This window comes from Callithrix jacchus, chromosome 9 (genome assembly GCF_049354715.1).
Source record: "Callithrix jacchus isolate 240 chromosome 9, calJac240_pri, whole genome shotgun sequence".
Taxonomy (NCBI): domain Eukaryota; kingdom Metazoa; phylum Chordata; class Mammalia; order Primates; family Cebidae; genus Callithrix; species Callithrix jacchus.
Genome location: NC_133510.1, coordinates 15,083,614 through 15,098,849, shown reverse-complemented (window position 1 = coordinate 15,098,849; position 15,236 = coordinate 15,083,614). Strand labels below are relative to the sequence as shown.

At 47.2% G+C, this 15,236-nt stretch overlaps 1 protein-coding gene across 4 annotated transcripts in view; it reads left to right on the top strand.

Moving 5' to 3' along the window:
* Positions 1 to 15,236, top strand: part of CACNA2D4 (calcium voltage-gated channel auxiliary subunit alpha2delta 4) — a 128,118-nt gene that overhangs the window by 53,709 nt on the left and 59,173 nt on the right. For 3 of the 4 annotated variants that reach the window (XM_078338418.1, XM_054239177.2, XM_078338420.1), the window contains exons 19-24: positions 7,525 to 7,586; positions 8,548 to 8,718; positions 9,081 to 9,148; positions 11,452 to 11,497; positions 11,572 to 11,669; positions 13,537 to 13,630. In XM_078338418.1, the coding sequence (XP_078194544.1) occupies positions 7,525 to 7,586; positions 8,548 to 8,718; positions 9,081 to 9,148; positions 11,452 to 11,497; positions 11,572 to 11,669; positions 13,537 to 13,630 (539 nt within the window). The remainder of the gene's footprint in view (positions 1 to 7,524; positions 7,587 to 8,547; positions 8,719 to 9,080; positions 9,149 to 11,451; positions 11,498 to 11,571; positions 11,670 to 13,536; positions 13,631 to 15,236) is intronic. The other variant, XM_054239178.2, reaches the window with a different exon arrangement.

Genomic DNA, 15,236 nt, shown 5'->3' with positions numbered 1-15,236 from the left:
GTCTAATTACATGTTCTTGGAGCCCTAGAAGGAAAAGAGAAAGACTGAAGCAAAACAGAGTATTTGAAAAACTAATTGTTGAAAATGTCCTGAATTTGATATAAAACAGCAACCTACAGATCCAAGAATCTCTGCAAACCCCAAGCAGAATAAAAAGGCAGAGAGAGCACACCTGGTACTTCATAGCCCAGCTACAAAATTCGAAGGGAAGAGACAATCTCCAAAAAAGCTATAGGAAAAAAGATGCATTACTTAGAGGGAAACAGTAAGACGGCTGACTTTTTATCAGAAACAACAAAACAAGATCTAAAAGTGTCGAGAGGAGGAAAAACAACTGTCAACTCAAATGTCTGTAGAAACAGAAAATATCCTTCAAAAATAAGAATAATGTCTTCAATAAAGACATCTTCAGGCCAGGTACAGTGACTCACACCTGTAATCCCAGCACCTTGGGAGGCCAAGGCAGGAGGATCACTTGAGCCCAGGAGTTCGTGACCAGCCTGGACAACACAGGGGGACCCCATCTATGCAAAAAAAAAAAAAAAAAAAAAATACCAAAAAGCTACCCTGGTGTGGTGGCATGCACTTGTAGTCCCAGCCACTCAGGAAGCTGAGATGGGAGAATCACTTGAGCCCAGGAGGTTGAGGCTGCAGTGACCCATGATCATGTCACTCCAGCTTGGGCAACAGAGTGAGAATATGTCTGCAAAAACCACCAACAACAAAAAAGACATTTTAAGATAGGAGAAAACAGAGGTTTCATTCAGACCTGAGACACAAATGCTCAAGAAAAGTCTTAAGGCTGAAGTCAAGTGACATCAAGTGGAACTGGGGTCTACAGGAGAGAATCAACCATACTGGAAATGATAAATAACATGGGTTAATACAAAACTATCTTTTATTTACTCTCTTAATTTCTCAAAAAGACAGCTGATTATTTAAAGCAAAAAATTTTGATGTTGCATCGTAGGTTTGTAATGTATGTAAGTGTAAAACATATGGCAACAATAGCACATAGCAGAGTTATCTCAAAAATTTAAAGTTAATTTAACATTGAAAAAATTAATCAGTGCAATTTATTACATTAACAGAATAAAAAAGAAAAGACAGAGGGTTATCTCAATAGATGCTAAAAGATCATTTGACAAAATTTGACTAAGAACAGAAAGAAACTTCTTCCCTCTGATGAAAGGCATCTCTGAAAATCTTGCAGCTAACTTTTAATGGTAGAATATTGAACTGAACACTCTCACCCTATAATTGAGAAAAAGCAAGGAGGACTTCTCATCACTTCCATTCAGCCTTGCACTGGAGGTCCCAGCCACTGCAGTAAGGCAAGAAAGCAAAATAAAAGGCACAAAGACAAGGAAGGAAGAAGTAAAACTGCCTTCATTCATGGACAAAATTATTGTTTCCATAGAACATCCCAAGAATCTGCAAAACAAAACACTAGAACTAATAGGTAAGTTTAGCAAGTTCACAGAACACAATTTATAAAAATTAATTTCATTTGCATATGTAACAGCAAACAAAATATGAAATATTTTTGGTCTGATAAGGCCACCATCCCTCAGGCTGGCCCTCCAGCCAGTGCCCGCAACTGCCTCCCCACACCCTGGTTCCCGGCGCTGCTCTGGCTGCCTCGCCCTGTGGAGCCCCTAGCTGCCCCTGATGCTGCTGATGATCACATGGTTCATCCAAGTGGATGTGGCGAAAAGGGCAACAGGACAGCCTGCATAATGGCCAGCTTCTCCGCTGCCTACTGGATGAACTGTGACTCTAGGAGTGTCGCTAAGAACGTGAACCTTGACGGCTCTGGTGGTAAAGAGAACACTTCCGACCCCAGGCTCGTGATTGCTTTTGGAGGACAGACACTGACCTTCCATTTCTCAAGATGCAAGACGTGATAGCCTCCGACTCATGAGTTTTGTTTACAACTTGTCAAACACCCACACTTTCCCCAGTGCAAGCTCCAAGGAAGTCAAGACCGTGGAATTGATACCTGATATCAAGGCACCGAGGCCCGCAGCAACAGCAGACCACCAGGCTCCGCGATGCCCGCATCCAGACCTAGCTTTCCAACAGAAGCTTCAGCAAGGGAGATGCCGCGGAGAGCAAGACGCGCCGTCCCCACCGCGGCGCCCAGAGCCCGTCCCCCACTCCGTGGGCAGGCACATCGTGAGCGGCACCCACGGGACCTGCCTGCTGGCCGGCCTGGAGCTGTGACTGGACCTCACCGAGTGAGGACAACTCAACGATGACAAGACTGTTCCAGGTCAACCTGAGCAAGACCTCAGTCAGCGGGAGCTGCGGCGCCACCTGGCGACCGGTGAGCCGCGCAGCGAGGGCAACACGGTCCTGGGCTTCCAGTTCGGGACAATTGCAGGTTCTAGGCGGATTTTCCTATGTGGAATTCAGTTGGATACGACTTTTCCTGACGCCAGGGACCTCACTTATTTTTATTATATATATATATATATTTTTTTTTTTTTTGTACTTCAGGTTCTGGGGTGCACGTGCAGATCATGCAGGATTGTTGCATAGGTACATACATGGCAATGTGGTTTGCTGCCTCCATCTCCCCCCCACCCCTGGCACCTATATCTGGCATTTCTCCCATGTTATCCTTCCCCAACCTCCCTACCCGATACTATCCCTCTCCTATTCCCCCCCAGCAGGCCCCAGTGCGTGATGCCCCCTCCCTGTATCCATGTGTTCTCATTGTTCAACACCCGCCTATGAGTGAGAACATGCAGTGTTTGATTTTCTGTTTTTGTGTCAGTTTGCTGAGAATGATGGTTTCCAGGTTCATCCATGTACCTGCAAAGGACACGAACTCATTGTTTTTTATGGCTGCATAGTATTCCACGGTGTATATGTGCCACATTTTCCTTGTCCAGTCTATCATTGATGGGCATTTGGGTTGGTTCCAGGAATTTGCTATTGTAAACAGTGCCACAGTGAACCTACGTGTGCATGTGTCTTTATAATAGAACGATTGATAATCCTTAGGACATATACCCAGTAATGGGATTGCTGGGACCTACTTTTACTCCCTGCGAGCATTGCAGGCTGCCTTCAGCAATTCCTACAAGTGTAAGGCCAGAGTGTGTGCGCGGCAGGAAGGCGTTTTAAGTGAACATATTCAAAGTGTGGGGTCAGGCTTTCAAGGTGGAAGGCAACCAGTTAGGATCTGCGGAGGAGCGTCTGCTAGATGAGAATAACATGCTGATCCCCATTGCCGTGGGCGGCAACCCGGTGGAGCTGTTCCTCCTCCTCCTCTTCGCCCACCTTACCAGCAGGAAGAGGAACCACCCACACGGCGGCAGGCGCAGAGCTGCAGGAGTCTCTGTTCATTTCCTGGGCTTAGGCTGCCGAGCTGCAGGAGTCTCTGTTCATTTCCTGGGCTTGGGGTCCTGAGGCGGAGGCACACTTCCCGACAAACGTTTCTCAGATGTGCTTCCTCAAATGTGATGTTCATCTCGCAGCATTCAGTATACACAGCACGGTAGCTATTGAAAGACAGTGTTAATTTTGCAACTGGGTTAAATATTTTGCTAACTGGTTAAACATTAATATTTACCAAAGTAGAACTCTAAGGGAGCGGGGGAGTGCTTCCCTAAATTAGCACTGGCTCCATTGTCCTTCGACTTTAAATTTTCCAGTGTTTGGTTTCTTCATTCTTTACTCCACTCAGATTTAAGCCTTACAAAGGGAAAGTCTCTGGCCTTTGTGCTTAGGACGAATGCAGGCCGGCTCATCATTAGGCTGACATGCTTGCGAAATTACAAGCAGTAGAGAGGGGAAACCTAAGACAGAAGAACTCCAAAGATAAACAGGCCTGACCGCCTTTTAAAGATGAATTGAAGCACTCCAAACATTTATCTTTGGACAGGATGGTCCTGGCCACACACATCTGGCAGCCACGTTCCAGCGAAGGCACTTGGTGGGGTGTCCTCAGGCATTTCCAATGCTCTGCTACTCAAGGGCTGGCACTTTTTAAAATATGAAAATGGGTGTTATTCTTATTTTTTTGTAAAGTGATTTTCAGTCTTCTGTTGACATTCATGGTGATCCTGTTTTTGTGGTGTGTACAACACGTGTTGCTCTCTACTGACGTGTCTGCTGCAGCTTGGGAGGTTGTACACAGGACCAGCTCACGTAATGCATTCCCTGTAACAATGCTAACAAAAAGTCTCTTTCTTTAAAAATGAAAGAAAAAAAAAGAAATGAAATATTTTAGTGTTCCAATGACAATAGCATCAGATAACATAAAATACTTAGGAATAAATTTAACAAAGGTATACGTGACCTCTCTGAAAGAATATCAAAGAAAAAAATAAATATGGAAAGATATAACTATGTTTATAGGTTAAGATCAGTATTGTTAACATGTTCTCCCCAAATTGATCTATAGATTCAACACAATCCGAATCAAAATTTGAACAGACTTCTAGAAACAGGCAAGCTGGTTCTCAAATTTATATGAAAATGCAGAGGACCTAGAATAGGCAAAATTATCTTGAAATAGAAAAATTTGGACAATTCACAGTATCTGATTTCAAAACTCGCTGTAGGGTTACAGTAACCAAGCAGGGCGGTATTGACCCAAGAATAGACAAATGGGTCAGTGACCTGAATAGAGAGCCCAGATATAACCCACACATATATATATATTTTTTAAATTTTTTATTGGATTTTAGGTTTTGGGGTACATGAGCAGAGCATGTAAGACAGTTGTGTAGGAACACACATGGCAGTGAACCCACACATATATTATCAACTGATTTTTCAATCAAGACGCCTCTGCCAATCATTGGAGAAAGGCAGTCTTTTCAACAGATGGTCACAGAACAACTGAGTAAGTGTATGGGGGAGGGGAACATTGCACCGCCACTCACACCACATACAAAAACTAATCTGACGAATCGTAGCCCTCAATGTAAAAGCTAAAACTGTAAAGCTTTTACAAGAAAAAATAAGGGAAAATCTTCTCAACCTGAGGATATGTGAAGATTTCCTAGACAAAAACAGAAAGCACTAAACATAAAATAAAATTTGATAAATAAGACTTCATCAAAAGTAAAAGTTCTGCTCATCAACAGGCACCAGTAAGAAAATGAAAAAGCAGACAGATTTGTATCCAAACTACGTAAAGAACTCCTACAAAGCAATAACAAAAACACTAAAACCCAGCTTAAAAATGCTCAGAGTACTGAGCAGATGCTTCATAAGGGAAGCTATGCAAAGATGGGCAACATTATTAGTCATCGGAGAAACGCAAGTCAAAACTACGAGATTTAGCTGGGCATGGTGGCTCAACACTTTGAGAGACCAAGGAGTTTGAGAGGCTTGAGGCCAGGAGTTCGAGACCAGCCTGGCCAACATAAGGAAACCCTGTCTCTACTAAAAATACGAAAATTAGCTAGGCCATGGCCCCAGCTACTCAGGGTCTAAGGCATGAGAATTGCTTGAACCCAGGAGGCAGAGCTGCAGTGAGACAAGCTTGGGCCACTGCACTCCAGCCTGAGTGACAGAGAGACTGTCAAAACACACACACACACACACACACACACACACACACACACACCCTGCAAGATTCCAGTTCACCTTCTCTATAATAGCTAAAATTTAAAAGACTAATAACACCAAATACTGTCAGTGATGTGGAGAAATTGGAACTCTCAGACATTGCTAATAGGGGTATAAAATGGCAAAACACCTTTGGGAAATTGGCAGTTTTCTTATAAAGGTAAATATACATTTACCATGTGATCCAGATTCCATTTCTAGGTTTTTACCAAGAGAAGTGAAAACACATATTCTGGAATATTGATGGTAGCTTTATTCATCGTAGACCCAAAGTAGGAACAACAGAAGTGTATCAAAATATCCATCAGTCGGTGAGCAGAGCAGCAAACCGGGCTGCATGCACACGCTGGGGGACTACTCAACAGAGAAAGGAACAAAAGGCTGAACATACAGCAACAGAAATGGATGTCGATAACATTATTTTGAGCAAAAGAAGCCAGGCACAGTTTTTTGTCTGTGTCATACTATAAGAACAGGCAAAACCAGTCTACGGGGACAGAATCCAGAACCGAGTTTGCCTGTGAAGCAGTGGGATGGGACAGACCAGAAGTGGCAGGCAGAGAGGTCAGAAAGAACGTTCTGTGTCTTGACTGGGTGATAGTCACATGGCTAGATACATGTATCAAAGCTGATTAGGTAATACATGTAAGATCTGTGCATTCCACCCTTTTTTTCAATTAAAAACTAAAATAAAAAGATGATCTCCGCTTCTGCCACTCGAGCCAGCCCTCCTTGGAGCACAGGGCACCTGACTCCCCCAAGACATCTTCCAGGCCATGCCATGACCACTGCAATGGAGAGAAGCTATGGAGAGGATCTGACTGCACAGAGGAGCGGGAGGGCATCGCCAGGGGATGGGTCCCGCTTTGAGAACGGTGCATTCTGGTTTGACATAAAGCCTATTTCCTAAAGAAAGCAAAGCTTTTGCTGCCGTCGTCTCCCCCTGTTTCTCTTCTAATAACTCTTTCCATTTCCAAAATCAAACAAGGAAAGTCAGAAAGAAGTAAAGGCAATAAGAACAAATCCTGGACCAACTGCAAAATGTGGCTTTCCCAATGACATGAACTTGTGTGACGGACAGGACAATCAACAGAACCTCAGCACCCCAAATGTGCCCTCACAGCAGCCTCGTGCAAGAGAGGCCACGGGTCATCCCGATTTGCAAATGAGAACACGGAGGCTTAGAGAAGTGAAGCAACTTGCTCGAGAGCACACAAGTCAAAAGTGACTGAGCCGGGTTTCAGTCTTGGTTCATCTAGGCCCAGCCATGCCCTTAGCCACTTCTGTGGTACCTGATGCCCTAGTTTATACAAAAGAAACCAAGGCTGAAAGATGGCAGCTCTGAAAGGAAAGGGAAGTTATGAGAGGGTGCCAAGGCCCGGGCAGGGGTGGCAGTGAGGGAGAACGGTGCGCCCCTTCTCCCTGGGTGTCTTTGAGGGCAGAGAGGTTTAAGCAGATTGTGTATGTATACACGGGCTCCAGAAGTTCTTAGCATATACTCAGCCCCAACCTCAACCCTGTAGGAGCCCTAGAGCCAAGGTCTGCCTTGGCACTGCCTAGTATAGCCACTAGCCACATTTGCTAGCTGAGTCTAAATTTATGTTAACTAAAATCTGAAACTTCAGTTCCTTGGCCACACCCAAGCTCCAAGTGCTCAATGCTGCACGCAGCTAGGGACTACTGTGATGAGCAGTGCGGGTTTAGACCTTGATCCTGAAATCCAGGCCACACCCCGAAGGGCTGCAGTTTGCTGGACCTCAAGCGATCTGCCTACGGGTGTCACCAGGATGAGGTGTGTAGTGGTGAGGGAGGAGGCAAGAAGTTGGGGGGCACTGTGGAAGCGATGAAGACCCCAAGAGCCCTAGGGAGGAGGTGGGGGCTGGAGGCCACTCTTCTCTGCCATGAGCACTCCTTCCTTGTCTGCTCTTTCAGAAGCGAGTTCTTTTCCTGACCAATGACTACTTCTTCACGGACATCAGCGACACCCCTTTCAGGTGAGGGACCCAGGCTTTATTTTCAGGGGGTGGGGATTGAACACAAATACCAACAACTCATATTTAGTTGGCAATTTTGTGGTAATAGACAAAGGCCCAGATCAGCATTCAGGAAACTTGAGGTGTAGACCAGCTTTGCTGGTATAGCCTAGAATGCAGATTCTGGAGCCAAACTGCCTGGACGTGAAGCCCAGCTCTACCACTTACAGGCTGTGTAACCTGGGACAAATGTGTTGTCTGTGCCGTGCTCCTCTGGGCCCCAGGCAAGCCCCTCCAGATGCCGTGGTTATTTCACTGTTCAACAGCGCCCATCAGCCAAGCTGCCTTAACAGGCCGTTCCCCACGGGCAGTTAGCCCTGTCTCTGAGAAGAGGCTCTGATGTCCAGCACTCCCTGCTTCACTGATGTGTCACCTCTGCCTCCTGCAACTCTGTTAACAGAACTTTGAGCTTCACTTAACTTCTCTGTGCCTTAGATCTCTACCTGAAAAATGGGGCAACAGTAACAGCTGCTTCTTGGCGGTGTTGTGACGATTAAGTGGCATCTTCTACTTAAGACCCTAAAGCAGTGAGAGGATCAAATTGGAAGATCTCAGGTTCCACGCGACTGTAGAAATGTTTGACTCTGGGTATCAGGCAGACTAGGAAACAAATGACCGTTACCTCTGAATTATCTCATTTCTCCATAAAGCCCTGGTTCCCGGCCCTGACTGCTCATTTGAACACCTGAGGAATTATGTCAAGTTGCCACTGTCCAGGTTTCATCCAAAACCAATTTTTTTTTTTTTGAGACAGGGTCTCACCCTATTTCCCAGGCTAGAGTACAGTGGCACAAACACAACTTACTATAGCCTCTACCTCCCAGGCTTAAACAATCCTCCCACCTCAGCCTCCCAAGTAGCTGGGACTATAGGAGTGTGCCACCATACCCCACTAATTTTTTTATTTGATAAAATTTTTTAGAGATGGAGCCTCGCTGTGTTGCCCAGCTTACCAGACCAATTTAATGAGAATTTCTGGGGATAGAGTCCATGCACTTGCATCTTTTAAAACTCCCCAAGAAAGTCAGATGTTCAGCCAAGGCTCAAAACCAATGTCCAGTCAAGGAGAGGAAGGCACGGCAGGACTCACCAGGTGGGAAAGGGAGCTCCTGTTTGTGGGACCCCCTGTGAAATAGAGAGACAGCTCTACATTTCAGGGGGTCCCTGTGAGGTTCAGGATGTGCCTTGATGAAAATGGGAGCTGAGAGGGCTCTTAGTCTGCAGAAAGGCCAGGGTCCTGCTCAGGAAGGAAGGCTGCTGGGAATAGAAGCACTCCTCCGTTCTGGAGGGGACAGCTGTGAGGCCAGAGGCAAAGAAGGAGGTGTAAGGAGTATACCACTCGTCATGGATACAAGAAGCCTGTACACCTAGTGTTGGTGAGGGCAAGGGCGAGGCCCAGGAGATGGGTGGGCATCTGCTGGCGCTGAGTGAGTTCCTACTCTTCTCTCCCCACAGTTTAGGGGTGGTGCTGTCCCGGGGCCACGGAGAATACATCCTTCTGGGGAACACGTCTGTGGAAGAAGGTGGGTTGGCACCAGGTGCTGAGGGACAGTTAAGTGGAAATGTGACAGCCTCCCTGCTCCCAGATTCCAGAGCAGCCTCTCAGAACAACGCTACCAGGTGGAGAGGGGGGTGTGTGTCCCTGACACCCAGGGTGTGCCAGGATCTGTGGGTCAGTCATCAAACCAGGAGAGCCTGAGGCCTGGCAACCACACTGCCAGGGTCCAGGAGGCCTTGCTGGAGTGGGAGGACCATCAAGGCAGTATGCTTTTTAAACAAAGTTCAAAGCTGAAATTTCCCTGCCAGGTGGCAGAGGGGATGAGAAAGGAGGCCAGGAAGAGAAAGGAAGCCGATATTCATTTGCTAAGGCTCCCAGCACGAAGTTTCACAAACATGGTATCTTAAAACAGCAGACATGCATTCTTTCACGGTTCTGGAGGCTGGAAGTCCCAAGTCAGGTGTTGGAAAGGCTGTGCTCCCCACAAAGCCTCTAGGGGAATCCTCTCTCACCTCTTCCAGGTCTAGGAGCCTCAGGCGCTCCTTGTCTTGCAGCTGTAATACTTCAGTCTCTGCTCCCTGGTCCCGTGGCCTTCTCCCCTCAGCTGCCTCTCACTGCCTCTGTTACCTCTTCTTATAAGGACGCCACTTACACGGGATCAGGGCCTGCCCTCGTGATCTCACCTGAATTTGATTACTTCTACCAAGACCCTGTTTCCAAAGAAGGTCACATTCACAGGTCAGGACTTCAACATATCTTTTGGGGGACACAATTCAGCACATACCCAGAGCTTATGAGATGTGAACCAGTCTGAGATGGCAGAGAACAGCGGCGGAGGCCGGGAGAGAAGAGCCCCACCCATCCTATCCCTCCTGCCTGTGACTTACTGTGGCCTAAGCACCTTAGGAGACCAAAACCTATCTCAATGGTCACGAATATCTCAGGAAGCCCCTGGAAGAGGTGATCACTTTCTGTTTAGCACCCACACACTACCCTCTGCTATCTGCTGAGTGCATCTCATCACTCTGACTTTCTGTCACTGTCCTGGTCATTCTCACCTCTCTACTGGACAACTATGGTAGCCTCCAACCAATCTCCCTGACTCCTTTCTTCCCTGGGCTTCAGCCAGAGGGATCTTCCTAGAAATGCCAAGTCTGCCCACATCACTGCTTGTGGGCCTACTCCTCCTGGCTGCTTTGCTCTGCCTTGGAGTGCCCTCCTATCCCAGTGTAGTTTGACCCACTCTCAGGCCCCAGCTTAGCTGTCACCTGTCTGGGAGCTGTCCCCAGTAGAGCCCCTCTCCCACACCTAGGCTGAGTCAGGCGCTAGCTATGTGCTCACCTGGAAGCTGTGTCTGCCCTTCCATAGCACAGATCCTAGTGCTGGGGTACTCTCCTCTGTCTCTCGTCATCCCCTAGGCCTCCACTGTGCCTTCTTCCTTCTTCCTACACATTTCTTCCTCTGCCCAGACATTCTCAGGGCAAACTTCTCCAGGAGACAGAGGGTGCTGTCCTTTACCCACTCCTGGGAGTGAGACAGACCAGTAGTCACGGCTTGGAATCCCGGCATTGCCTGGGCTTCTGTGGTCAAGGGAGCTTCTCTTCCAGCTGCTTGTCCTGTGACTACATCAGAGCAGTAGCCCTCATAAGGCTCCACAGGTGCCCCACTGGCCTTTCCATCATCCCCTCCTTAGACTTACCCTCAGTGGAGCACCTGTCCATTTCTCAGCTCTGAGTAGGTGCCAAGGAGCATTAGCTCATCATTCATTCAGTCAATGGCATGTGCTGAGCATGAGATCAGGCTGGCTCTGTGCTAGGTGAGAGCCCACAAAACACACAGGGCTCATCCTGGGGTTGAAGCCAATGAAGCCAAAATCACTGATTTCAAAGTATCAGCTCCCTTTGAGGGGGATGCTACTAGGAATAGGATACAGTTTCTGCAGGGAGCTGCTGTCTGGCAGAAGCACAAGGTTCTTACATGCCTATAATACCCAGATCCAACCTGGACAGGGAGGAGGGGCATGAGGGCTGCAGGAGGAGAAGATGCTCCCACTGGCTGGGCAGCTCATTGAAGGCATGGCATTTGCCCTGAACCTTGAAGATGAGGTAAGATTTGAACATGAAGCAACGAGAAGAAAGCATTTCAGGAGGCAGGACCTGTGCAGACTTAGCCATGTTCTGTTGGTTAATCTGCTCTGAGCTAAGAGCAAGAAAGAACAGACTCCAGTCCCTTCCTTCAGAAACTCACTGGGTGGCTGTTTCTACAATTGGGGCACACACCTTCATGGCAGTGGGGGTGTGTCACCCTGCATGTGGACTCTGGTTACAGGACTGCATGACTTGCTTCACCCGGACCTGGCCCTGGCCAGTGACTGGTAAGTGAGGAGTAGAAAATGGGAGGGAGACAGGTGGAATGTTTTGAGATAACACTACTTGTCCTGGGTTCCAGGATCTACTGCATCACGGATATTGACCCGGACCACCGGAAGCTCAACCAACTAGAGGCCATGGTCCGCTTCCTCACAAGGGAGGATCCAGACCTGGAATGTGAGTGCTGGCTGTCCACTGAGGCAAGCATTTCCTCTGGGGTCCTGCAGCTCAGGATTGTGCCAGAAGAAATGGGAGGGCAGGGGGAGGCTGCTGCACAGCCCTATCCCAGGAGCACATGGATGGCTTAGATAGAACAGGAAGAATCCCCCCCCCCCAAAAAAGGCATAGCCAGCCTTACCACAGGGCTGAGCTGATATTTAAGCATGCTTGGAACTGTGGTGATATGTGTTCATCCCCAGGTCAGGGACTGGGATCTTTTTCAGCCTCTGTCCACCAAGCTCTGTTAAGGGTCAGAAGAGAGTACCATTAAGAGTTTGTCAGCTTTCTCCCTACCACTACCTGGAAGTGGACTTCTGGGCAAAGGACTGCCACTCTCCACCAGAAGTCTTCATCTCCACAAGGGGAGCCTTTGGCCAGATGACTCGAAGCCTGTGGTCAGTGTTTTCTAAGCTGGTTCCTCAGGCTAACCTTGCTCACCTCTTCCACGTATAGGAGCCCCATATGCTCCTTGTCTTGCAGTTTTGACACTTCAGCTTCTGTTCCATGGTCCCATGGCCTTCTCACCTGCACTAATGTGAGTGGTGAGCTCATTAGGCCACATCCTCAGCTTGCTCATCTTCCTTCCTCTTTGGAAGAAGGAGCAGGTCTTCCTGTCACATAATTGTCACCACCATAAGATGACTGCCTCCCGTGCTAGCCCAACAGGGCACTTATTTACTTATTCATTCATTTCATCCACAAATCTGTACTGAGCTTGTACCCTGTGTCAGGCCCTGGGATAGGCATTGGAGCTACAGTGATAACCCAGACTAGGCCCTTGCTCTCATGGAGCTTACGGTCTAGTGGCGAAGCCAGATGATAAGCAAAGAAGCCTACATATGTAGATATAGGTTGTTATAAATTCTTATAAGTGCCATGAACAGGATGCTATAGGGGAGAGAAATGGGTCTGCTTTAAAGGAGATCCTGCTAAGTCACTTGGCCTCTTTTGTGACACCTCCTCACCAAGGTGCGACTGGATCGCATATTTTAAATTGGTCAGTTTCATTTTATGTGACTTTCAGCCCAGAAAGACAGATAAATTTTTTAAAGAGAGAGGAAAAATAAAGAGCCCAATGCAACGACTGGGAAAAGAACATCCAGACCAAGGGAACAGCCTGTGCAGAGGCTCTGAGGCAACAAGGAGCTTAGCAAGGTCAAATTCACTGGCCAGGTGCAGTTGCTCATGCCTGTAATCCCAGCACTTTGGAAGGCCAAAATGAGCAGATGACTTGAGTTCAGGAGTTCTGGATCAGCCTGGCCAACACAGTGAAACCCTATCTCTACAAAAAATGCAAAAATTAGCCAAGCATGGTGGTGTGCACCTGTGGTCCCAGCTACTTGGGAGGCTGAGGCAGGAGAATTGCTTGAACCTGGGAGGCGGAAGTTGCAGTGAACTGAGATCATCCCACCGTACTCCAACCTGGGTGACAGAATGAGACTCCATCTCAAAAAAAAAAAAAAAAATTCACAGAAATTAACCAAAGGCCAAGGTATGTGGATGATTAAGGAGCAGAAGGGGAGGGGTTGAGATGACAGAGACTGGGAAGATCCAACCTGAGGTCACTGAGGGTCTCTGAAGCTCGTCAGATGTTACCGTTGGAAAGAGCCTCAAATATCAAGCTGCCGTACTCACATATTTTTTGGAGTTAAGAAAGGGAAGACAGACAGAGGTAAGGTGGCTCCCTCAAGCTCACAGAGATAGTTTTACATGTCCCACAGACACATTTACAAAGCACATCTTCTTCCCTCAACTTAAGGTGGGTGAGTTGTGTTCATAGCATGCAGGAAGCATGTGGCCTGGTACCCTGATGTTTTGCACCCAGGTGACGAGGAGCTGGTCCGGGAGGTGCTGTTTGATGCGGTGGTGACAGCTCCCATGGAAGCCTACTGGACAGCGCTGGCCCTCAACATCTCAGAGTAGGTCCAGGTTCCCTGGTTCCCAGGCCCCAACCAGCTCCCAGAATTCCCTTGTCTGAGTTAGGGCCCCTCTCACCACCTGGCTGGTGGCTCAGGAGAGCACCACATCCTGTGACCTAAGATCAAGTGCAGGTCCCCTGGGCACAGGACTAAATCCACACCCAAGTATAGTCCCATTCCAACAGCCCCTTTCTGTGGGTTGATGTCCAGCCATGAGAGCCCATTGACCAAAGTGCCCTGGTGAGAGAAGCTCAAATAGGTTTCTAGCAGGTAAGGTCATGGCACCAATGAACTTGACCTCAACTTTCCCAGCCCCTTAGAAGTCCTCGCTCCCTTTGCTGGTCTTTTCCTGGTACTATTATGTCTAGTGGTCTGATAGAAAGAAGGCGAGTGGCATGTGAATGTAGGATGTGTGTGTGCACGTGAGTGTTGGGGACAGGGTAAGGTATTAATGAGGTTAAGGTCGCCGTGGGCCATACCTTGCTCCTGAATAGGAAGATTCAATGTTGTGAAGATGTCAAACCTCCCCAGACAGTCAATAAATTTAAGCACGTAATTAGATACTAGACAATAAAAATTGAAAGTTTTTTAGTGTTATCTTAATTAAAAAACACCTACAGAATTTTATAGGGACAGTCTCCTATTGAAAAAAGCAAGATGTGGAATGCTACCATTCTACATAGTAGAGTGTGCTACCCTTTCTGTAAAAAGGGAGGTGCCATAGCCTTTGTGCGGATTACACACATAACATCTGTGATCTATGTACTGTCTACGCAAGGCCACTCAGGAAACAGTTGTCATCAGCTGTTCTGGTTAGAAAGTCGGTAACCAAAACAGGGATGGAAGCGACACTTTTCACCCTAACATTTTGGTGTAATTTTGAACCATAGGAATATATGACCTATACAAAATTAAAGAAAGAAAAAGAATCGAGTGGACCAGGCACTGTTCTGAGTGCTCAGTGTGTATAACCCATTGATTCTCACCACGCTCCTCTCACACAGGAGCTCTCATCACTGCCATTGTACAGATGAGGAAACCAAAGCATAGTGAGATCAAGCAACTTGCCTGAGGTCACATGCCTCGAAAGTGGCAGAACTGGAATCAACAGCAGGCAGCCTCGATCCCTTGCCTAGACTCTTAAACCCTTCATTATTGTGCCTTCTACAGAGGGCTGGAGCACTACCTTTGGAGAGGGGCACCACCTTCATCTTTCTAAGCTCAGAGATTAGTCACAGATGGTGTTCAATGTGGAGAAATATTGAGAAGGAAATATTCTTAACCAGGGCATGCATCAGAAAAGACTTCCTAGGAAGTTAATATAAAATGGCATATAGTTAAGGAGAAAAAATACGTAACCATCTCCATAGATCTAGAAAGGCATTAAACAAATATTGATATTCATTCATTTTTTTTTTTTAGAAATTTTGTATAGAGGGGGGTCTTGCTATGTTGCTCAGGTTGGTCTTGAACTCCTGGCCTCGAGCAGCCCTCCCACCTCAGCCTCCCAAAGTGCTGGGATTACAGGAATGAGCCACCAAACCCAGCCATACCATTCTTGTTTGTTAAAGCCACTCAGTAAAATTAAAATTGACCCTAAGCATGA